This window comes from Eptesicus fuscus, chromosome 19 (genome assembly GCF_027574615.1).
Source record: "Eptesicus fuscus isolate TK198812 chromosome 19, DD_ASM_mEF_20220401, whole genome shotgun sequence".
Classification (NCBI taxonomy): domain Eukaryota; kingdom Metazoa; phylum Chordata; class Mammalia; order Chiroptera; family Vespertilionidae; genus Eptesicus; species Eptesicus fuscus.
Genome location: NC_072491.1, coordinates 53,611,916 through 53,634,938, shown reverse-complemented (window position 1 = coordinate 53,634,938; position 23,023 = coordinate 53,611,916). Strand labels below are relative to the sequence as shown.

General features: G+C 47.8%; 1 protein-coding gene across 6 annotated transcripts in view; it reads right to left on the bottom strand.

Annotated features, from left to right (window-relative positions):
• Positions 1–23,023, bottom strand: part of CNBD1 (cyclic nucleotide binding domain containing 1) — a 222,372-nt gene that overhangs the window by 194,652 nt on the left and 4,697 nt on the right. For all 6 annotated transcript variants that reach the window (XR_008554555.1, XM_028137827.2, XM_028137830.2 and 3 more), the window contains exons 2-4: positions 18,560–18,632; positions 13,397–13,510; positions 106–264 (exon numbers count right to left, since the gene is read on the bottom strand). Coding sequence is in view for 5 of the 6 variants with exons in the window: in XM_028137827.2 (XP_027993628.2) it covers positions 106–264; positions 13,397–13,510; positions 18,560–18,632 (346 nt within the window). In the remaining variant the exon portion in view is untranslated. The remainder of the gene's footprint in view (positions 1–105; positions 265–13,396; positions 13,511–18,559; positions 18,633–23,023) is intronic.

Sequence of the window (23,023 nt, the reverse complement as noted above, 5' to 3'; positions counted from 1 at the left end):
TCCCCAGTAGGGGGTGTGCAGGAGGCAGCAGATCAATGTTTTGCTCTCATCATTGACTTTTCTCTCTCTCTAAAAATAAATTTAAAAATAACTTAAAATACTTACAGTTTCTTTAGGATAGCCAGGAATTCTTCTACCTTCTCTTCAAAGTTTTTGGGTCCACATGGATGACTACCGAGCACTTGTTTAACGTAGATGGCTATGTTGTGAGCGTCGTCCTCAGATTGTTGGCGCTGACTTTCTTCTGTGTCCTCAGACAGTTTTCTAGACAAGGAAACACATTATTTACAGCTTTGCATACAAAATGCTGACATGAACTTTTGCTTCATTGTCAAGAGTAGGAATGCACTCTTCTGACATAATTTGACATTTTATTTATTTTATCTTTATTGTTTAAAGTATTACATAAGTCCCCCTTTCTACCCATTATCCCTTCTAGCCCACCCCTGTTCCCCATCCCAGGCCTTCACCACCCTATTATCTGTGTCCATGGGTTATGCATATATGCTTACAAGCTCATTGGTTGAGCTCTTCCCATTCACCATTCCCTGCTTTCGCTCTGAAATTCTTCAGTCTGTTCCATGCTTCTAGGTCTCAGGATCTATTTTGTTCATCATCAGTTTATTTTGTTCATTAGATTCCACATATGAGTGAGAGCATGTGATACTTATCTCTCTCTGACTGGCTTATTTCACTTACCATAATACTCTCCAGGTCCCTCCATGCTGTTGTAAATTATAAGAATTCTTTCTTTTTTACAGCTGTGTAGTATTCCATTATATAGATACAGTTTTTTAATCCACTCATCTGCTGATGGGCACTTGGGCTGTTTCCAGATCTTAGCTATGGTAAATTGTGCTGCTATGAACAGAGGGGTACATAAATTCTTTCTGATTGGTGTTCCCAGTTTCTTAGGATATATCCCTAGAAGTGGGAGCACTGAGTCAAATGGGAGTTCCACTTTTAATTTTTTGAGGAAACTCCATATTGTTTTCCCTAATGGCTGCACCAGTCTGCATTGATATATTTATTTCCAATGCCTTCATATTTTTATTTTTTATTATTATATTTTTAATCCTCACATGAGGATATATTTTTTTTATTTTAGACAAAAAGGAAAAGCGAGAAACAATGATGTACAAGAGAAACATCTATTGTTTGCCTCCCGGATATGCCTGACCAGGGATCAAACCTGCAACCCATATGCCCTAGCCGGGAATCAGCCCAAAACCTTTCTGGTGTATGGGAAGATGCTCCAACCAACTGAGCCACCGCTGGGCTGCCTTCATGTTTTTAACCATCAGTAGTTCAGTTATACATGTCACTCTGTTAGCTCTAAGCATTTGCTTATGTAAAATATTCCCTACACACAGCGTTTTAGTGTCGGTATTCTAACTGCCCTAAGTGACTGGGACATAATACATTACATATACATAATTCAGGGCAATACTTCCAGTTATTGGTTAACACCCTTATCTTTACACCCAAACACTTATCAGTGTTTGTTTTTATTTTTTTTAACACCAATGTTATAAGTGCTTTTTATTTTTTTTAATTTCTTTATTGATTAAGGTATTATATATGTGTCCTTATTCCTCCATTACCCCCCACCTCCCATTCATGCCCCCAGCCCCCTGTTGTCTGTGTCCATTGGTTAGGCTTATATGCACGCATACAAGTCCTTTGATTGATCTCTCCTCCTTATCCCTACTGTCCCCTACCTTCCCTGAGGTTTGATGTTCTGATTGATGTTTCTCTGTCTCTGAATCTATTTTTGTTCATCAGTTTATGTTGTTCATTGTATTCCACAAATGAGTGAGATCATGTGATATTTATTTTTCTCTGCCTGGCTTATTTCACTTAGCATAATGCTTTCCATTTCCATCCATGTTGTTACAAATGGTAAGAACTCCTTTTTTTTTTACCGCAGTGTAGTATTCCATTGTGTAGATGTACCACAGTTTTTTAATCCAGTCATCTGCTGATGGGCACTTAGACTGTTTCCAAACCTTAGCTATGGTGATTGTGCTGCTATGAACATAGGGGTGCATATATCCATTCTGATTCGTGTTTCTAGTTTCTTGGGATATATTCCTAGAAATGGGATCACTGGGTCAAATGGGAGTTCCATTTTTAGTTTTTTGAGGAAACTTCATACTGTTCTCCACAGTGGCTGCACCAGTCTGCATTCCCACCAGCAGTGCACGAGGGTTCCTTTTTCTCTGCATCCTCGCCAGCACTTGTCATTTGTTGACTTGTTGATAATAGCCATTCTGACAGGTGTGAGATGGTACCGCATTATTGTTTTGATTTGCATCTCTCTGATGATTAGTGACTTTGAGCAGGTGTTTATATGTCTCTTGGCCTTCCTTCTGTCTTCTTTCAAAAAGTGTCTATTTAGATCAGTTGCCCATTTTTTGATTGGGTTGTTTATCTTCTTTTTGTTAAGCTGCATGAGTTCCCTATAAATGTTGGAGATTAAACCCTTATCGTTGATATCATTGGCAAATATGTTCTCACATGCAGTGGGCTTTCTTGTTGTTTTATTGATGGTTTCCTTTGCTGGGCAAAAGCTTTTTATTTTGATGTAGTTCCATTTGTTTATTTTCTCTTTAGTTTCCATTGCCCTAGGAGGAGTATCAGTGAAGAAATTGCTTTAGCATATGTCAGAGATTTTTCTGCCTATGGATTCCTCTAGTATTTTTATGGTTTCCCGTCATATGTTTAAGTCATTGATTCATTTTGAGTTTATTTTTGTGTATGGTGTAAGTTGGTGGTCTAGTTTCATTTTTTTTTGCATGTATCTGTCCAATTTTCCCAACACCATTTTTTTAAGAGACTGTCTTGACTCCATTGTATGTTCATGCCTCCTTTGTCAAATATTAATTGAGAATAGTAATTTGGGTCGATTTCTGGGTTCTCTATTCTATTCCATTGATCTATATGTCTGTTCTTGTGCCAATACCAGGCAGTTTTGAGAACAGTGGCTTTGTAACACAGCTTGATATCTGGTATTGAGACCCCACCTACTTTGTTCTTCTTTCTCAGGATTGCTGTGGCTATTCGGGGTCTTTTTTTATTCCAGATGAATTTTTGGAAAGTTCGTTCTAGGTCTGTGAAATATGCCATTGATATTTTAATGGGAAGTGCATTGAATTAATAGATTGCTTTGGGTAGTATGGACATTTTGATGATGTTGATTCTACCAATCCATGAACATGGTATGTTCTTCCATCTGTTTATGTCTTCCTCTATCTCTTTTTCAGTGTTGTGTAGTTTTCCGCGTATAGGTCTTTTACCTCCTTAGTTAAGTTTATTCCTAGATATCTTAATTTTTTTGGTGCGATGGTAAATGGATTGTTTTTTTAGTCTCTCTTTCTGCAAGTTCATTATTGGTGTATAGAATGCCATAGATTTCTTAGCATTAATTTTGTATCCTGCTACATTGCCGAATTCATTTATTAAGTCTAAAAATTTTTTGATGGAGTCTTTAGGGTTTTCTATCTACAGTATCATGTCATCTGCAAATAAGGACAGTTTTGCTTCTTCTTTTCCAATTTGGATGCCTTTTATTTCTTCTTCTTGTCTGATTGCAATGGCTAGTACTTCCAGCACTATGTTGAACAGGAGTGGTGAGAGTGGGCATCCCTGTCTTGTTCCTGTTCTTAGGGGAAATGGTTTTAGTTTTTGCCCATTGAGTATGATGTTGGCTGTGGGTTTGTCATATATGGCTTTTATTATGTTGAGGTATGATCCTTCTATTCCCACCTTGTTGAGAGTTTTTATCAAGAAAGGGTGTTGGATTTTGTCAAATGCTTTTTCTGCATCAATTGATATGACTATGTGATTTATTTATCTCTCAATTTGTTTATGTGATGTATCATGTTTATTGATTTGCAAATATTGTACCATCCTTGCATCCCTGGGATAAATCCTACTTGGTCCTGGTGTATGATTTAAAGAGTTTTCTTTTCAACTGGTAAATTATGGACACTTTGAAAGTGGCCACCATACTTTATTCTTGTGCTAAGTATGTTACGTACATAAATTCCCAAGAGATGTAAGACTGAATGGCATTTCCCATTCGTTTTCCCAGCTCCTATTCAGAGGTCACTGAAAACCTAAGGCAAGGAATCTAACAAATAACGCCCATTCTGAAGAAAAGGTCAGTGAGAGATGATAAAAGCCTAAGTGATCATAGATTCATCGCCTTTAGCTATACACATGAGAAGATTAAAAAACAAAATATAAGATAAACATCAGGTGGAATGTAACAGTAGTGTCAAAGAATAAAGAATTTAAGCTGCAAAGTAAGACACAGTTTATCTGGGGTGTTTAGGGGTTCAAGTCTGGCGTCCAAGGTTCCAGAGGAAACCTGAAGTGTGCTCCACAAGAGATGGAGAGAGACAGAGCTTAGAAAGCCCAAACCCACGAATTGTTTCCTATTGGCTGTCAAACATGGCATTCGGACTAGTCTAACAGGGATTGGTCAGGTCCAGGGGCAAGGCTCGGGGTAGGCATTGGCCTGGAAACAGGGAAGTAAACCCACGCTGTCCTTGCGGCAAGCACACCCACAATGTGCACACGCAGGAGTCTCATTCCCCGGGGCCTCGCGGCTCCAGGGCCCCTGAAGGTTAGTGACTCCATTTCAGGTTTTTCTTTGTTCACAGTAACAGCATACATGAACATCAGCACATATTGGAGTCCTTAAATGTACTGGCTACTCTGCTAAACAATATACACACATATCTCCTTAATGTTAGTCGTATGAGATAAACAGCATTGTCCCCCATTTGTAAAATAAGGAACACAGCTTGTTTTATCTGAGGTGTCTAACAGCTTATAGCCAGTGCAGCTGGGCAGAGTTTTAAATCTACTTACAGGAAGAAGACGCCTTATCCTAACTTATAAAGCCAAGTTAAAAGCCCAAATTATTCCCTGCCACCCCTTTCACAGAGCCTCAGCCATCCCATCCACAGGACCTCGAGCTCCACTTAAAGCGCTGCCCCTCATTATTCCTATAACTAGGCTACAAGAGTAAGTCCAGGAAAACCTGCCAGTGATGAGGATGCAGGTATAAAGCAATGGGCTGTCCTCTCCCCCACTCTGCCCCCAGCCTGATTCTCAGATACAAATGGTGTAACGCACTGCTTTCTTATCTTCTAGCGAGGAGGAGGTCCGTGGAGTGGAGGGCTGGTGGAGAGAGAGACGGCAGAGTTGGAGGCAGCACTGTGGAGCGAGGCCCCTGGACCCAGGTTCTGGAGGGGTTTGTCACCTGTGCATGCAGGAGGCTGCTGGGGCTCCTGACTGGTTGGAAATTCCAAGTCCACTGAGAGATTCAGAATTATCCCAAAGGCCCCCCAGACACTGAGGCCAACCAGGAGAGGCCAAACCACAGAAAGCAGCAGGAACAAATTCGTGGCCACACAAATCAATTGATTGATTGGTGCTTACGTGGTGCCTTAGGCTCTTCAGAAAACAGAAGAAAATAACTCTCATCATCATCCTATCTAATAAAGATGGAGTATGCAAATTGACCATCATGCTGTAACAAGATGGCAGCCCCCACAGCGGAGGCTGGTTCCTTAAGGAACATTAATGAGCAATCAGTAGGGACCTGGGGCTGTATGACGCTGAGCTGGGGCGGTGGACCTGAGGATGTGCGCCCCCCCCCGCCACCCAGCGGGGCAAAACACACTCACAAGCCCACACCCACATAGGGCCTTCAGCCATGCCACCCGCACCTCCCTGGACTTCACCCTCCAGCCCGGATCCTCCTGGTCATGCCTCCCTCCAGCGTGGCGGGAGTCAGTCTGGGGAAACTTTTCAGACTTGCTTGGTGCTGGGACTGGATGCATCCAAGCTCACTGCAGGCTCCACAGAGGTTCCTGGTGGCCGAGGGTGCAGAGCCAGAGTGCGGGCATGTGGGTGTGTGCATGAGCGTGGACCTGAGCGTGAATGAACTACACACACACCCGCACCCACACAGGGCCTTCAGCCGTGCCACCCACGCCTCCCTGGACTTCACCCTCTAGCCCCATCTTCTTGGTCCCCACCTAAGGTTTCTTAGTAACCCAGCATGCAGGATTTGGGAGTCAGGACTGGGAGCGACTGCGCTGTCTCCCTACCACCCCCTGTCTCCACCCACCCGGAGAAGGGGACAGGGAAGGGTGACGGGGGCTCTCACTGCTCAGGGCTGGCAGGGACACAGCCAGAGGGGCACAGCCGAGCTGCCCCGCCCCGCCCCACAGCCCGCCCAGGGCTGGCCCCACCCGTGTGCCCCACCCCAGCCCCAGAGCACAGCAGGCATCCGGGTGTACCCCTCCCCCAGGTGGGATGGTCTCCACTGCGCTTCCACCTTCTTGGGAAACTTTGCTTTTCCAGCTCTGTCCCCTTGGGAGAGCCTTAGGGGCACTGGATCCCTTTCCTTCCTTCAAAAGTGCCCAGAAAAGCACGCAGACAGCTAAGCCGGGAAGGGGTCGCTCAAGTTCAGCAAGAGTTTGTGATTTGCCCGAGGCGCATTGAACAGTTTTCTCCTACTACGTTTGTGGGAGTGTAACCTGATTTAAAACCAATGGACTAAACAAACGAAGCACTTCCTAGAAAGTCAATTTGGAAATGTGGATCAACATTCAAGTGAATTAGCTTTGGGCCAGGAGTTCCATGTCTGTGAATGTGTCCTAAGTAAACAGTCAAATAAGCAATTAGTTGTGATGCCAGGGGAAACCGGAAACAGCCTGCCCCACAATAAAGGGTTAGTGAAGTAAACCATGGTAATGTCAAGCAGTCGGGGATGACACTGTAGCCAGTAAAAATTATGTCTGTACATCCAATTCATTGACATGAAAAGAAAGCCATAGCCAAATATTAAGTGGAGGGTGGGGGAAGCTCAGAAGAGGGCATGTATATTTATAGGTATGTATATTGTGTTTCAGGTGTGACAGGTGTCCTCTGGTGTCCCATACACACAGACATCCTTGCCTGTGGGACAGCCTGAACCTTTGCCACACCTGCCCCTCTCTGCTGTGGCAATGGCCCAACCAGACATTCCCTTTTATTGGACTGGTTTCCTTTTCTCCTTTGCCCAAACCACACCTTTCCAACAAAAGAATATGAACCAAGCAATCCTAACAACAACTTTTTTTTTAATATATTTTATTGATTTTTTTTTTTTTATAGAGAGAAAGGGAGAGGGATAGAGAGTTAGAAACATCGATGGGAGAGAAACATCCATCAGCTGCCTCTTGCACACCCCCTACTGGGGATGTTCCCACAAGCAAGGTACATGCCCTTGACCGGAATCAAACCTGGGACCCTTCAGTCCGCAGGCCGACGCTCTATCCACTGAGCCAAACCGGTCAGGGCCCTAACAACAACTTTTGTTGCCAACTGCAACTTATGCCCTTTTACACAAATGTTGTTGCTTTCAAGCCTACCAGGTTGTATTTCAAAACTTTTATTTTTCTGCAACTTGACCGTTTTTTATTTGCTTAAAATATTCTGGAGTATTTTAAATACATATAGAAAAGTAGAGAATAATATGACAAATACTTATCTATGCTAATAAAAGGTTAATATGCTAATTAGACTGGACATCCTTCTGGAAAAGGCCACGGTGGTGGGGGATGAGGCAGAGGGAGTTAGGGGCGACCAGGCCGGCAGGGGAGGGCAGTTGGGGGCAACCAGGCTGACCAGGGAGGGCAGTTAGGGAAGACAGGCCAGCAGGGGAGGGCAGTTAAGGGCAACTAGGCTGGCAGGGGGGCGCAGTTAGGGGCAAACAGGCAGACAGATAGGTGAGCGCTTAGGATCCAGGGGTCCCAGATTATGAGAGGGATGTCCAGCAGTAGGGCATCCCCTGCGGGGTCCTGGAATGGAGAGGGTGCAGGCTGGGCTGAGGGACACCCCCCCATTCATGAATTTCATGCACCAGACCTCTAGTATTTATATAACAAAACTAGCAACAATGCAATATGCATAATCTAAAAATTCCAGTCAGACAAAATTCAAACTCATGGTATAAGAGGTTAATGAACTACTTTGCAAGCAGGCAAAGCAAGCAGGAAGTATCAAGAGGCCATGGATATTTTGAAGAAACATCTAACATGGGTTTCCACAATTCTGTGAATGCTTATTATGTGTTTCCTCAATGACTATCATTTTCTTAAATGTCTGTTTTCCTCTGGAAATAAAATGATGTAAAGATGCATTGATTCAAAGTCTACACCTTTTCTTGTTATTTATAAAGGGTGATATTAAATTTATTGAAGCAAACAACGCAGTGATTTTTAAAATTGTTTTGAAGATTATATGTATTTCTTTGTCGTTGTTTAAACTGCTTGAGAAAAGATAGAATTTTGTGTCAGGTGGTATAAATCTCGGTGAGTCACTGTCATCTAAAGTCTCTTCCCATGCCACCTGTGAAATGCGATATTAATTTCATCCTCTTCTGAGTAAGAGCTGATGGAGCCAACGGTCAGAGACTATTCCAAAGCCAGGTTGCTGCTTTGGGGCAAAACAAAAGCTCAAGTCCAAGTCTTCTGGGTCCAAACTCGGTGTTCATTCTAAAACAATGGGTCCGTGCATTCGATCCCCTGCAGCTGTGACTAGACCACAATGTGCCGTGTGGTCCATGAGTCAAACACATTCTAGACAACAGTCCCAGCTCCAAGCAGCCCTGAGGTCACTCCTGTCCTGTCCCCACAGCTTTGCTCACAGACTTTTCCCTCCTCGCAGCCAGGCCTCCCGCCGCTCAGCCGGTTTCCTGGGGCACACGCACTCTGCTCTCCTGGCGCATGGCGCTCCCTCCACCTTAGCCACGGCGCTGCCATTGGCATTCTCCCAGCTGCACAGACGGCAGGGCCGTTCCTCAGAGTGCATCCTCCTATTGCACCTGTCACACACTGGTGTTACATGAACTGAGTGTTGACTCTGACCATGATGATGGAGAGAGGCTGCTGATGAACAGTTCTGATAGTGCAGCACTTAGTGTCTGTCACGGTTCATGTTTCCTCATCGACTTCATCCTGCCAGGAGCTTCTCCGAGTGGCCTGAGCTCTGTGCCCCCTCCTGAGCAGTGTGGGTGCAGCCCATTACACGAGGGACCAGGGTGAGCCAAGCCTAGAGAAGATTCATAATTTTTAAATATATTTTGTGAAATTTATTTAAGCCAGTTTAAGGTATTTTTATTGCTATTTTAGGGTATAGTTCTTTCTGGCTGGGCATACTCAGTTTTTGTATTGCTTAACAGTCACTTACTGCACACACGAGAGGTGAAAGCATAATTTTACTTTTACTGTGAGACATGGATACTGAGTCATTATCAAATGCCTTTTCATCATCTCCAGAGAACATCATGTCTCTTGTCTGTGGGCAACTAATATTATCCTATCTAATAATAGAGTAATATGCAAATTAACTGTACCTCCGTGACAAAAATGGCAGCCCCCATAGCCACAAGATGGCGGCGACCAGTACGCTCAGCCCCGCCGGAGTCCCCCAGTCCCAGGGATGGCTGCCACTGAGAACCGGGCAGCCCAGGTGTCCAGCTGGGAGGTGCCGGGGACCCCATGCTACCATGCCCTCCCAAAGGCAGCACAGGGTGTCTGGATGGGAGGCGCCCGCGACCCCATGCCACAACCCCTCCCAGAGGCAGCCCAAGGTGTCCGGCTGGGAGGCGTTCATGACCCCACGCCGCCATCCCCTCCCAGAGGCAGCCCCAGGAGTCTGGATGGGAGGCGCCCGTGACCCCATGCCACCAACCCCTCCCAGAGGCAGCCCAGGGTGTCCGGCTGGGAGGCGTTCATGACCCCACGCCGCCATCCCCTCCCAGAGCCAGCCCCGGGAGTCTGGATGGGAGGCGCCCGTGACCCCACGCCGCCATCCCCTCCCAGAGCCAGCCCCGAGTGTCCAGCTGGGAGGCGTCTGCACCCCCATGCCACCAACCCCTCCCAGAGGCAGCCCAGGGTGTCTGGATGGGATGCGCCCGCGCCCCCAGGGAGCAATTCAAGTACTGATGATTCTACCAAAGGAAAAGTTTAGAGAAAGAGAGGACAGAAAAGGAATACAAGGAGAAAAGAAAGAAAGGACAAAAAGATGAAACATCAAGAAAAAGAAAGAGAAAAAAAAAGGAAGAAACAACCACATGATATCACCTTTCCAAGTCTCATGAAATTCCTGTTTAAGGAGTTTATTTTATGACACTTTTAGTTTGGGTTTACATTTTTACTGTTTTGTAAAGACCACAGCAGGTACACTGTCCAATATGTTTTTTTTTTTAAATACATTTTATTGATTTTTTACAGAGAGGAAAGGAAAGGGATAGAGGCTAGAAACATCTATGAGAGAGAAACATCGATCAGCTGCCTCCTGCAGTATGTGCCCCCAACCAAGGTACATGTCCTTGACCGGAATCGAACCCTGGACCCTTGAGTCTGCAGGCCGACACTCCATCCACTGAGCCAAACCAGTTAGAGCTGTCCAATATGTTAAAGAAAAAACCCTATCTAATAAAGAGGGAATATGCAGGGGAGGGCATTTGGGGGTGACCGGGCTGTCAGGGGAGAACAGTTGGAGATGATCTGGCTGGCAGGGGAGTAGTTAGGCATCCATCAGGCTGGCAGGGGAGTGGTTAGGGGGTGATCAGGCTGGCAGGCACAAGTGGTTAGGAGCAATCAGGGAGGCAGGCAAGCAGTTGGGAGCCAGCAGTCCCGGATTGTGAAAGGGATGTCTGACTGCCTCTTTAGGCCCGACAGGGATCGGGCCTAAAGAGGCAGTCAGACATCCCCCGAGGGGTCCCAGATTGAAGAGGGTGCAGGTTGGGCTGAGGGACACCCTCCCCCAGTGCATGAATTTCGTGCACCGGGCCTCTAGTAAATTTTAATAATGGCTGTTTTAATGCTGAGCTTTCTTTACAGTCAGAAGATGAAGGCAACCTAACTGTGATGAGCCAATCGGCTAACACTCTGTGGCGTTATTTCATTTGCTAATGATTTATTTTGTACTAGAGGCCCGGTGCACAAAATTCGTGCATGGCAGGGGTGGGTGTCCCTCAGCCCAGCCTGCACCCTCTCCAATCTGGGATCCCTCTCACAATCCAGGACTGCTGGCTCACAACTGCTCGCCTGCCTGCCTTCCTGATTGCCCCTAATCGCTTCTGCCTGCCAGCCTGATCATCCCCTAACCACTCCCCTACCAGCCTGATTGATGCTTATCTACTCCCCTGCCAGCCTGTTTGCCCCTAACTGCCCTCCCCTGCAGGCCTGGTCACCCCTAACTGCCCTCCCCTGCAGGCCTGGTCCTTCCCAACTGCTCTCCCCTGCAGGCCTGGGTCCCTCCCAACTGCCCTTCCCTGCAGGCCTCGGTCCCCCCTAACTTCCCTCCTCTGCCAGCTTGATCACCCCTAACTGCCCTCCCTTGCAGGCCTGGTCCCTCCCAACTTCCCTCCCCTGCAGGCCTGATTGCCCACAACTGCCCTCCCTTGCAGGCCTGGTCCCTCCAAGCTGCCCTCCCCTGCTGGCCATCTTGTGGTGGCCATCTTGTGTCCACATGGGGGCATCCATCTTGTGTGTTGGAATGATGGTCAATCTTCATATTACTCTTTTATTAGATAGGATAGAGGCATGGTGCATGGGTCGGGACCGGCTGGTTTGCCCTGAAGGATGTCCTGGATCAGGGTGGGGGTTCCCTTGGGATTTGGGGTGGCCTGGGCGAGGGGCTTGTGATGGTTTGTAGGCTGACCACACCCCCTGGCAACCCAGGTGGAGGCCCTGGTATCTGGGGTTTATTTATCTTCTACAATTGAAACTTTGTAACCTGGAGCGGAGCCAAGCCTTCTGCTTGCTCCATGGTGGCAGCCATTTCTGTTGGGATTTATGTATCTTCTATCAATGAAACTTTGTAGCCTTGAGTGGAGGCCTAGGCCGGCAAGGGCAGGCAGAAAGCTTGGCTTCCTCCATTGCCTGGGAAACCCAAGCCTCCCTCCTGCTCTCTTTGGCCATAGCCATCTTGGTTTGGTTTATTTGCATATTCGCTCCTGATTGGCTGGTGGGCGTGGCTTTTGAGCATGGCTTATGGGTGTAGCAGAGTGATGGTTGATTTGCATATTACTCTTTTATTAGATAGGATGTTTGCCTATATAGTCATAATTAAAATGGTTATTTCCTATTTATGTCATTCTTGTTAAATCCTGTGTATGCCAAATTTACAAGCTAATTTTCATTGTATATACTCCAGGATAATTAAGTTGCATAAGAATTACTTTTTCTTAAAAGAAAGTTCTAGTGATATCATGTGGGCTTGTTTTTGTTGGGGAGGGAGGGTGTTAATTTTACTTTTGTGCTTTTTTTGCTTCAAACAATACTTTTGAAGAGTACTTTTCACAACTACTTATACCAGCATTTTCACAACTATTTATATCATCTTTTTTTAAATTCTATCTTCTTAAATAAATTTAGTATGTAGTTTTTAGAAAACTAGCCAATAGCGTCAAGATAATCAAATTCATCTCATTACATAAAGTATTATATCATAATTTACAATTTCCTTCATTTTCCTGTATCATGTGTATTATCTTTCTCATTCCTAACAGTATTTCTGCTTGTTATGTTTAATAGACAAGACTAGTCATTTATTCATGTTAATTATAACAGTGAGGAAGCAACACACTTATTAGTCCCAATAATCACCATGTCACTAAAACTCCTGTGAAATGGCCGCCTGGGTCTGCCTTCCCCTCCCGGCTACCCCCCATCATCACTCTCCCAGGTCAGCTGCCCCCCATCACCACTCCCCCAGGTCGGCTGCCCCCCATCACCACTCCCCCAGGTCGGCTGCCCCCCATCATCACTCTCCCAGGTCGGCTGCCCCCCATCACCACTCCCCCAGGTCGGCTGCCCCCCATCACCACTCCCCCAGGTCGGCTGCCCCCCATCACCACTCCTCCAGGTCGGCTGCCCCCCATCACCACTCCCCCAGGTCGGCTGCCCCCCCATCACCACTCCTCCAGGTCGGCTGCCCCCCATCACCACTCCTCCAGGTCGGCTGCCCCCCATCACCACTCCCCCAGGTCGGCTGCCCCCCCATCACCACTCCCCCAGGTCGGCTGCCCCCCATCACCACTCCCCCAGGTCAGCTGCCCCCCATCACCACTCCTCCAGGTCGGCTGCCCCCCATCACCACTCCCCCAGGTCGGCTGCCCCCCATCACCACTCCCCCAGGTCGGCTGCCCCCCATCACCACTCCCCCAGGTCGGCTGCCCCCCATCATCACTCCCCCAGGTCGGCTGCCCCCCATCACCACTCCTCCAGGTCGGCTGCCCCCCATCATCACTCTCCCAGGTCAGAGTCCATTTGTCCCTCTGCACACACGCCAAGCCCACTTTCCACAGAAGGCGTCGTACCTTTTCTCCTCCGGTTGAGAAAGTCTAGGCAGCCTGGCTTTTCTCTGCAGGAATATTTTTGGGTAATTCTTGATAAGATCATTGTGAGCTGATAGGATACTCAGAGAACTCGGGCTTCAGAAAGAGCGAGACAAAGAAATTAAGCTGTAACTATCATTGGACAATAACTGCCAAGGGCAAGATTTTTGATTCAATACATACATCTTAATCCTATCTATTTAATCTAAGAAGCAAATAATAATTATATGAAACCAACATCTTATGCTTTAATAATATCACTGTAGAAATTGTCTATAGTGTTTTTCAGTGGGAAATAGTTTAAGAATGTCACATTTATGGTAGTCTTTGTAAAAATGGTTATTTTGAGTTGGACCTCCTGAAAACTTTAATTTCTGTCATTGATATAAAACACAGCAGACGCCCAGCTGGTGTGGCTCAGAGGGTGAGCACGGCCCATGCGCTGGCTCAGCTGCCTGCAGGGCACATGCCCGCTGTGGGCTGCATCCCCACAGGAGGCAGCAATCGATGTTTCTCTTTTTCTCTCCCTCTCCCTTCCTCTCTCTGAACCAATAAAAACATATTTTTAAAAATAAAGCATAGCAGACAATTAAAATTCCTCCAAAATGATTGACATACATTTTACATATACATTCCTGGAAAGTATATTTATCTGAACATCCCAGGCGTCATCGGGAGCTTTCTGTAAGTGCTGACTTCTGACGGTTTTCCTGGAAATAGATCTGCAGGCACCAGGGGCCGGGGCTGCTGGGCCTTAAACCCTCCCCAAGCGGTGCCTGTGGCAGCCAGGGTCCCGCCCACTGCAAATACTCACCATGTCAACAGCAAGGCCCGCTGTCCGTCAGGCCAGGCGAGACCTTTGCTTTGGGAATGCCTGCCTCATTCACTCTTCCATTGACAACCACTACAAAAAGCTGGTCCATTTTTAAAATGCTGACCAATTCATCTTGCCAGCTTATTTCAATAATTATCCAAAATGATCACACTTACAATTTAACAAACAGGGAATGTACAAATCCTTAAGAGAAAACATTTATTTCATTGTCAATGTAACTAATAACACAGAGTAAAATATTTAACAGCTTTTTTTCTCTCTCAGCCAAAGTTCCTAAAACACCTTATTAATTCTTTGCAAATAGTGCATATTTTAAGAATACTGTTTAACTTTATTTGACTTAATTGATTCAGATAATGCTGTGTGAATGGCATTTGACATTAGACATTTCTCTCCTACTTACCTTACAGAGAGACACTGACCAAGAATCTACTCTTTTAAATCCAACCACTGATATCACTGGAAGCTTTTCCAAGATCTTTTTTTTCTTTCTTTCTTTTTTCCATTTGGAGCTGGCATTCTGCAGCCATGCTTTTACACATCTACCTCTCATATCCTGGGTACTTGCTATGTGCCAACACTGCACTGAGCTCTTCACATTGCCTTTGTCTCATTGTAAATTTATGTAACCTGACAGGGTGACATACTTCACTGCCATTTTACCATAAAGAACCTGAAAACTTAGTAACTTGCCTAATTCATTGAACTGGGAACCAGAGAACGCAGAGTGCAAATGAAAAATTAATTGATTTCAAAAACCATTCTCTTATCCTTTTGGATTATATATGCTCCCCCTAAACAATAAAATGTGTCAGTTCTTACTGTGTGCCACTCACTCTTCTAGACCATTTACATGTGTCAGGTCATTCAATCCCTACACAACGAGATGAGCAGATGCTCCTGTCTTTCCCACTTCATAGACAAAGAAACTGAGGCCCAAAGAAGAACAAAGTGTGGTCCAAGGTCATGCAGCTGGGACCAGGCACTGGTCTGCAGAGAGCAAGTACAGAACTCTTGGCCTGAGTCCCAGAGGCACTGGGGGTGAGGAGAAGGCAGGGGTGCGAGAGGAAAAGTCCTTCTGTGGAGAAACCCACAGAGAATCAAATAAACATACCTTCCTCGCTTTCTCTGAGAAAGAAGCAACAGCAAGACGGACAAAAATATAGAAATAACTGAAGGGGTTAAGAGGGTGTGACACAGGAAGGGGGTGAAGGGGGTGTGACACAGGATGGTGGTGAAGGGGGTGTGACACAGGATGGTGGTGAAGGGGGTGTGACACAGGAAGGTGGTGAAGGGGGTATGACACAGATGGGGTGAAGGGGGTGTGACACAGGAAGGTGGTGAAGGGGGTGTGACACAGGATGGTGGTGAAGGGGGTGTGACACAGGAAGGGGGTGAAGGGGGTGTGACACAGACGGGGTGAAGGGGGTGTGACACAGGAAGGTGGTGAAGTGGGTGTGACACAGATGGGGTGAAGGGGGTGTGACACAGGATGGTGGTGAAGGGGGTGTGACACAGACGGGGTGAAGGGGGTGTGACACAGGATGGTGGTGAAGGGGGTGTGACACAGCTGGGGTGAAGGGGGTGTGACACAGGAAGGGGGTGAAGGGGGTGTGACACAGGAAGGTGGTAAACGGGGTGTGACACAGATGGTGGTGAAGGGGGTGTGACACAGATGGGGTGAAGGGGGTGTGACACAGGATGGTGGTGAAGGGGGTATGACACAGACGGGGTGAAGGGGGTGTGACACAGGATGGTGGTGAAGGGGGTGTGACACAGCTGGGGTGAAGGGGGTGTGACACAGGAAGGGGGTGAAGGGGGTGTGACACAGGAAGGTGGTAAACGGGGTGTGACACAGATGGTGGTGAAGGGGGTGTGACACAGACGGGGTGAAGTGGGTGTGACACAGGAAGGGGGTGAAGGGGGTGTGACACAGGATGGTGGTGAGGAGGGTGTGACATAGGAAGGTGGTGAAGGGGGTGTGACACAGGATGGTGGTGAAGGGGTTTTGACACAGATGGGGTGAAGGGGGGTGTGACACAGGATGGTGGTGAAGGGGGTATGACACAGACGGGGTGAAGGGGGTGTGACACAGGATGGTGGTGAAGGGGGTGTGACACAGCTGGGGTGAAGGGGGTGTGACACAGGAAGGGGGTGAAGGGGGTGTGACACAGGAAGGTGGTAAACGGGGTGTGACACAGGAAGGGGGTGAAGGGGGTGTGACACAGGATGGTGCTGAAGGGGGTGTGACACAGGAAGGGGGTGAAGGGGGTGTGACACAGACGGGGTGAAGGGGGTGTGACACAGACGGGGTGAAGGGGTGTGACACAGGAAGGGGTGAAGGGGGTGTGACACAAGAAGGTGGTAAACGGAGTGTGACACAGATGGGTTGAAGGGGGTGTGACACAGAAGGGGGTGAAGGGGGTGTGACACAGGAAGGTGGTAAAGGGGGTGTGACACAGACGGGATGAAGGGGGTGTGACACAGGATGGTGGTGAAGGGGGTGTGACACAGATGGGGTGAAGGGGGTGTGACACAGAAGGGGGTGAAGGGGTGTGACACAGAAGAGGGTAATGTACAGAAGCTCGAGGCATTTCTCCGCAGGCCCAGGGATGAGGGAAGCTCTGCCGGGAACCAGGTCCAGCATGTAATAATTACAAGAGTTTCACCAAAAGGTTGGTGAAGCTTGGGGGGCTCAACAAGCGTGAGCCACTTATGTAGTTTACCTGTAGGAATGACTAAACGGCACTTCCCCCAAACCAGAATTTGATAGTTAGCTGCCAGACAGCTCAGGGCATTTTATTGCCTCCTGTTGGCCAAACACCTGAACAGCTAGCTGTACGCTATTCCCCAAACTGACAATGCATCTGTAAATGGTACCCTTTAAAGTGTATTATCTCCTTCTTGCCTTAGGACAAATTGTGTTAAATAAATACCACGGGGTCCTTGGACAAGGATGAGTCTTCTAGTTCCTTTAGCTGAAGATCCTCTGACCCCCAATGCCTTTCAAAATTATCTTTAGTCCTTGGACTCCTTAATCACCTATTCGCAGCCCCTTTCTCCAGAATGCTGAACCCTTTGTAGGGCTGGGAAAAGAACCCCGGCAAAGCTCCTCCCCCTACGAAGGAAGGTGGGGGGCCCCGGATGGACAGAGAAGAAGCTACTTTCATAATACAGAAATCAAGCTTGGGCTAAGGAGTTGGCAAGGAAGGAGATTTTTAAAAATTACATCTTCTAGCCTAAGGCATCTTAGGAAGCCTGAGCTTTGAACCGTGAAGTTTCCCAGTTCTTAGGTCTCATGGGATTTCATCTCCTGGCCACTGGCTCGGATTTGGGATTTCAACCATTGTGTTGTCTTGGGCAGAAGATTATGCTCAGGGGCTGATTCCGTCTTTGCCGGCAGTTGGTTGATCACAGGTCTGCCATAGGGACTGGAATGATTTTGAAAGCCAGCAGTACACACGACAATATCTTTTAATAAGCCAGTGCAGAAACAGCACAGTCCAGACTAATGACAGGGTAACACACTGTTGTTCCAGGCAAGGGGAGACAAAAGGATAAAGTCTAAATTTAACCGAGGTGGGTGGGCCCGGGGAGCCACTCCCTGACTTCCAGCTGCGGCTCCCACCTCAGCCCCTGCTTGCGGGGGACCGGTGCAGGGGAACCGGTGCGGGGATGGGCTGGCTGGCTGCGCCGAGGCCGTCACTCCACAGCTGGGCAGGGCTTAGGGCCACTGCCCACCCAAGAGTCACCTTGGCCACCGCGGGAGAAATGTCTCCCGAAGTTCCGAGGGCTGTTTAGGGCAGCAAAGTGGGCCTTGCCCAGCCAGAACTCCAGCACTCCTCACAGCCTCAGGAGTCAGCCTACAGGTCCCAGGCCATGGGGGCTTCTCCTCCTGGTCCTGCGGACACGCCTCCAGCTGGGCCCACAGAGGTGATGACGTCCTGACACAACTTTACTTCCAAAAACAGCCTTTCTGGTCTGTGTCATAAACAAGGGCATTAAAACAACGTCTAAGTCATAAACACGTGGACTTAAAATCACATCAAACAAACACAAAGCCATTGAAGCTTTGTCCACCACTCTCTCAAAGCACCAGAAGGGCCTGCTGGGCACGAGCCACGCTGTGTCCCACAAAATTGTTTCCCTGAAATACAATATGTGTCCTGGGCCTTTAATCCGGAGAAATAACCTCCAGGTTCTCAAACACTCTCATCTGTGCGGTACATCAGGCACCTGTGAGAGGCTTTATTCATGAAACAAACACATTAATATCCAGCTGAATGACAAAGTATGCGTGACTATCTTACTTGGCCTGCTGTCTGCTCACATGGAATAATGCATCCAATTGACCATAATCAATGTGCTTCGGCAATTTCAAGCCTGCAAAAAAAATAATTAAAAATGTGAGTAATTTTCTGTAATCTTATTAACCAAGTGTGTAAATAGAGTTTAATTGCAAACATTCATCATAGTAAAAGAATCCCGTGACTATAAAAGTGAGCTATTAACAGTCTTTGACGCATAAGCAGAATTGAATAGTGTGATTAAAATGAGGAGAGAAGTTCATGCTTTCCACTGTGCCCTGTGTGTCCGGCGTTGTTTGTTTGTTTGTTTGTTGTTTCCAGTAACGCTGGCGATTACAGGTGTCAGGCAGCGTCACTCATCTGGAAGTGAGCCTCTTGGGATCCCCACCCCACTCAGGTGGGACGCGGATGCTTCCAGAGCTCCGGACTGGACAATCCACAAGAGTTTCTGAAGGTCGCTCTGTCCCTCTCTGGAATTCCGGTCACATTGATTGATCCAGTGCAGGCGCCTCCCCTAGCCATAGCCAGCCCTCTCCAGCGCACTTCCGCGTCTGGATTCAGGTTGCAGTTCCTTCTGAAGTTCAAGGGTAAGCACATCACACAAGTTCCTGTAAGAGCAGAGACAGTACTTGCAGCCAGAAAGCAAACTGTGACTGTCCTGCAGCCCAGAAAGAGCGCCCTCCTTCGGAGGAGATGGCGGGAGAGAGTGCGCCCGTCGGACCCTCAGGAATATCTGGGGACCTCCCTGGGCCCAGAACGTGCGCCCTTAGACACACCAGGAAATGGAGAGCAGGCCATACACGCTCGCGCCCTTCCCTCAGTGAAAGGTACTAAGTGAGCAGCTTCACGCATTTCTAAAAATTGTCCCAATATATTCCCTGACCACACCCAGCTATGAAGAGCTGGTGTTTGACATCGCCAAATGCATTCATTTTCATGTCAGGCGATTGAATCATGAACTCTGACTTTTTGGTTAAGCCTTGGGTGGTCTAAAAATCGATCATCAATAACGGATACCGCCTTCCCAAATATGAAATTGAAAAAAGGGAAATTTAAACAGAAAACCGATTGCTACACACATAAATCATACCATTCAATAAATATGAAAGTACTAATTACATTATTTCAGCATTTTCTTATCTACATTACTCAGTTAAGCCTTAAGAAACAAAAAATTACCTAATTGCACTTCAGTATCATATGGAGTAATTATTTTAAATGAGTCAAGTTGCAGATGGATTATATCAAGTGACTTTGGCTGGTGCAGCTCTGTTGGTTGGGCTCGTCCCGTGCACCAGATAGGCTGCTGGTTCCATTCCCGGTCAGGGCACTTGCCCAGATTTAGGGCTCTATCCCCACTAGGGGGTGTGCAGGAGGCAGCCGATGGATGTTTCCTCTCACATCAATGTTTCTCTCTCTCTCTCTCTCTCTCTCTCTCTCTCTCTCTCTCTCTCTCTCTCCTCCTCTCTCTGAAAATCTATAAAAATATATTTTTAAAAATATTTTTAGTATACCAATGTTGCTGTGTAGGATATTGTATACATTTTAATGAGAGCAGATTTTTAGGTACATGGATTAAGAAGAGACATCTGCCAACTATTGATTGAGCCCATGTTCCTGACACAGTTTGGTACCGAGTCAGAAATAACCCTGAGGACTGTGTGGACAGGACAGGAGGACGGTGCCATAAAGATGTGAGAAAAGGTTTAGAAATTCTGACTAAAAAAGGGAGCTTTAAGAAAGCATATGTCTTCATCCTTCAGCTAAAATAAAATTAAAATAAAATTCACAGGATGGACGTTATAAGTGTAAGAATTTCTAACTAAGAACAGAAAAGCTGAAGACTTGCCTTGCCTGAGGGTAAGGCTCTGTGCCAGGCTTGGAACAGCCAAGGAAACTCAAAGCCAGAAGAGGTGCCAGAGACACTTGCCTCGAAGACACTTGACACCTTACTGAGTATTACCTCTTCACTCAGCCTCTTTTCCAAGAGGCAGACATGTCAGAGGGTCTCTACATCAGGGTGGTGAGCCACAGAATGGAGCCTGTCTTTGAAGCAGTTTCATTAAAAAGAAAAAGGCCAAAAGATTTCAACATGAAATTGTAACTTTGTAAAGACCAGAAGTTGAGCTGGTGATCAAGGTGACACTGGTGACGCTCACAGGGTTTCTGAGGCACTGGGTTTTAATAGATTGCAATTCCACAGGACACGTGCATTTCCACTTGATGACTATTGACAGATTGTCTTCCAAAGAGGTTGTATGGATTTCTAGTCCCACTACCAGTATCTGCAAGCTTTCATCTCACCACATTTATACTAACATCATATATACATAAGGCCAGGGACTGTAACACCGTCACAACCGGAATGACCAGAGACCAGACCAGAAACCATGGCCCTCCGCCCCGGCAGCCCTGCCCACAGCTGGGACCCCCACTCAGATCCAGGGCCCTCAGCAGGGCAGGACAGCCAGCCCCCACTCGTGCACCAGGCCTCTATTCCTCTATAATAAAAGGGTAATATGCACATTGATCCTAAAGGTGAAATGACCAGAACCACCGCTGGACCAGTCACTATGCGGTGCACTGACCACCTCTAGGTCCCTTTCCTCAGCCGGCAGGCTCCAATCGCCTGATGGCAAACAGGAAACTGGGGATGGGTGGCGGGGGATGCGGGCAGCGCCAGGCCAAGGCCCTCACCCTGCCGGTCACCCTACACACAGAGGGCGACCTGTGACCAGCGAGCGGGCAGGAACAGCCGACCTCTCAGTCCCTTCCCCCGGTGGTCAGGCACCAATCACCCAATGGCAAAAGGGGAACTGGTGGTGGGTGGTGGTGGTGAGCAGGGCCAGCTGTGGGCAGCCGGAAAGGATGGCCCTGGTCACAGGCCAGGCCTAGGCACTGTACCTGTGCATGAATTTCATGCACTGGGCCTCTAGTCCCATATAATGAAAGGCCAGGACCAGAAGGATAATGACCAGAACCACCACTCGACCAGTCACATGAGGTGCATTGACCACTCAGTCCCTCCCCCCCTCCACAGGCCCCAACTGCAGCTTGGCAAATGGGGAACCATGGTGAATGGAGGTGGCGCAGGGCGGGACTCGGGACTGTGAAGTGGCAGCAGATGGCGGGCAGCGAGCGGTAGCAAGCATGGCAGGGCGGCGGCAGCGAGCATCGTGTAGCTTCACAGGGTGGGGAGTGTCAAGGAGCATCGTGGGGCAGCGGCAGGGAGCGTGGAGGAGCGTTTCAGGGGGCAGCTTGGAGCAGAGCAAGGCTGCGGAGGCGAGCGTCGTGGAGTGTCACAGGCAGCAGCAGGGAGCGTCTCGGGCCGCTAGTGTATTATAAAACCAATGTTGCTAATACATTAATTAAAAGTGGTTTTAATTGCTTTTTAAGTTTGAGGTTTATAACATTTTCTTTAAGATTGAGGTTTAGAATATTTTCATAAGTTTGTATTTCTGTGAATGGCCTGTTTCTGTCTCTTCCCCACCAGCGTTCATTTCCCCTTTTACTTGTAAGAACTCCTGTGCACAAAGGGGATTAGCCCTTGGGCATGTACTGGACAGATACTTTTCTCAGTTTGCGTTTTCTTTGTCTTTGTGGCCTGCGTCACAGGAGGGTGTAGGGAAGGTGCCAGGGTGCTGGGCGGGCAGGAGGCCGGGCGGGAGTGGGTGGAGAGGACAGCCGCAGGCCGGGCCCCGAGGAACTGGAAGGTCAGCACCGCGCAGAGCGGGGAGACGGGCTGCGGCGGAGAGCGTGGTGAGGAGGGTGAGGGTGTAACTCGGGATCACTGTCCCTCAGCCTGGGGGCCCCAGCTCTGCTCCCTGGGGAAAGGCACAGTCCATGGACTCGGTGGCACCGCTCATGCTGGCGTGGCTCCTGCCTGGCGAGCTGCAAGGGGTCTGGGAGGGCCGGTCTCGCCTGGCTCTACGCACAGCCGCTTGGGCGCCAGGAACGTTGGGAAAAGGAACGGAAACCTAGGCTCTTGCTTTACGTTTCATGTAAATGTCAGTTTCTTTATTTTTAATCCCAGAGGAGAGAAAAGTGGGTGTTTTCCTGCCAGTAACAAGCATTCCCCTTTTCCCTTAGGACTGCTATAACTCTCTCAAGGCACTTGTACTTTTTGTGAAGAAATTGTGAGTAACCTGTAAGAGTGCTTCCTGCCCAAAGTTACCAGAACTTAACATCCACTTTTCTCTCCTCTGGGATTAAAAATAAAGAAACTGACATTTACATGAAACGTAAAGCAAGAGCCCAGGTTTCCGTTCCTTTTCCCAACGTTCCTGGCGCCCATGCGGCTGTGCGTGGAGCCAGGCGAGACCGGCCCTCCACCTCCGCCTCCTGAGCCTTCCGTTTATGCCGAGTGCATCTGAGCCCTCCGTCTGATCCCTCCTTTACGATTCAGGTCCAGTTACCTTACAGGTGACAGCATCGTCCGTACCATCCCTGGACCACTGCTTCAGCAGG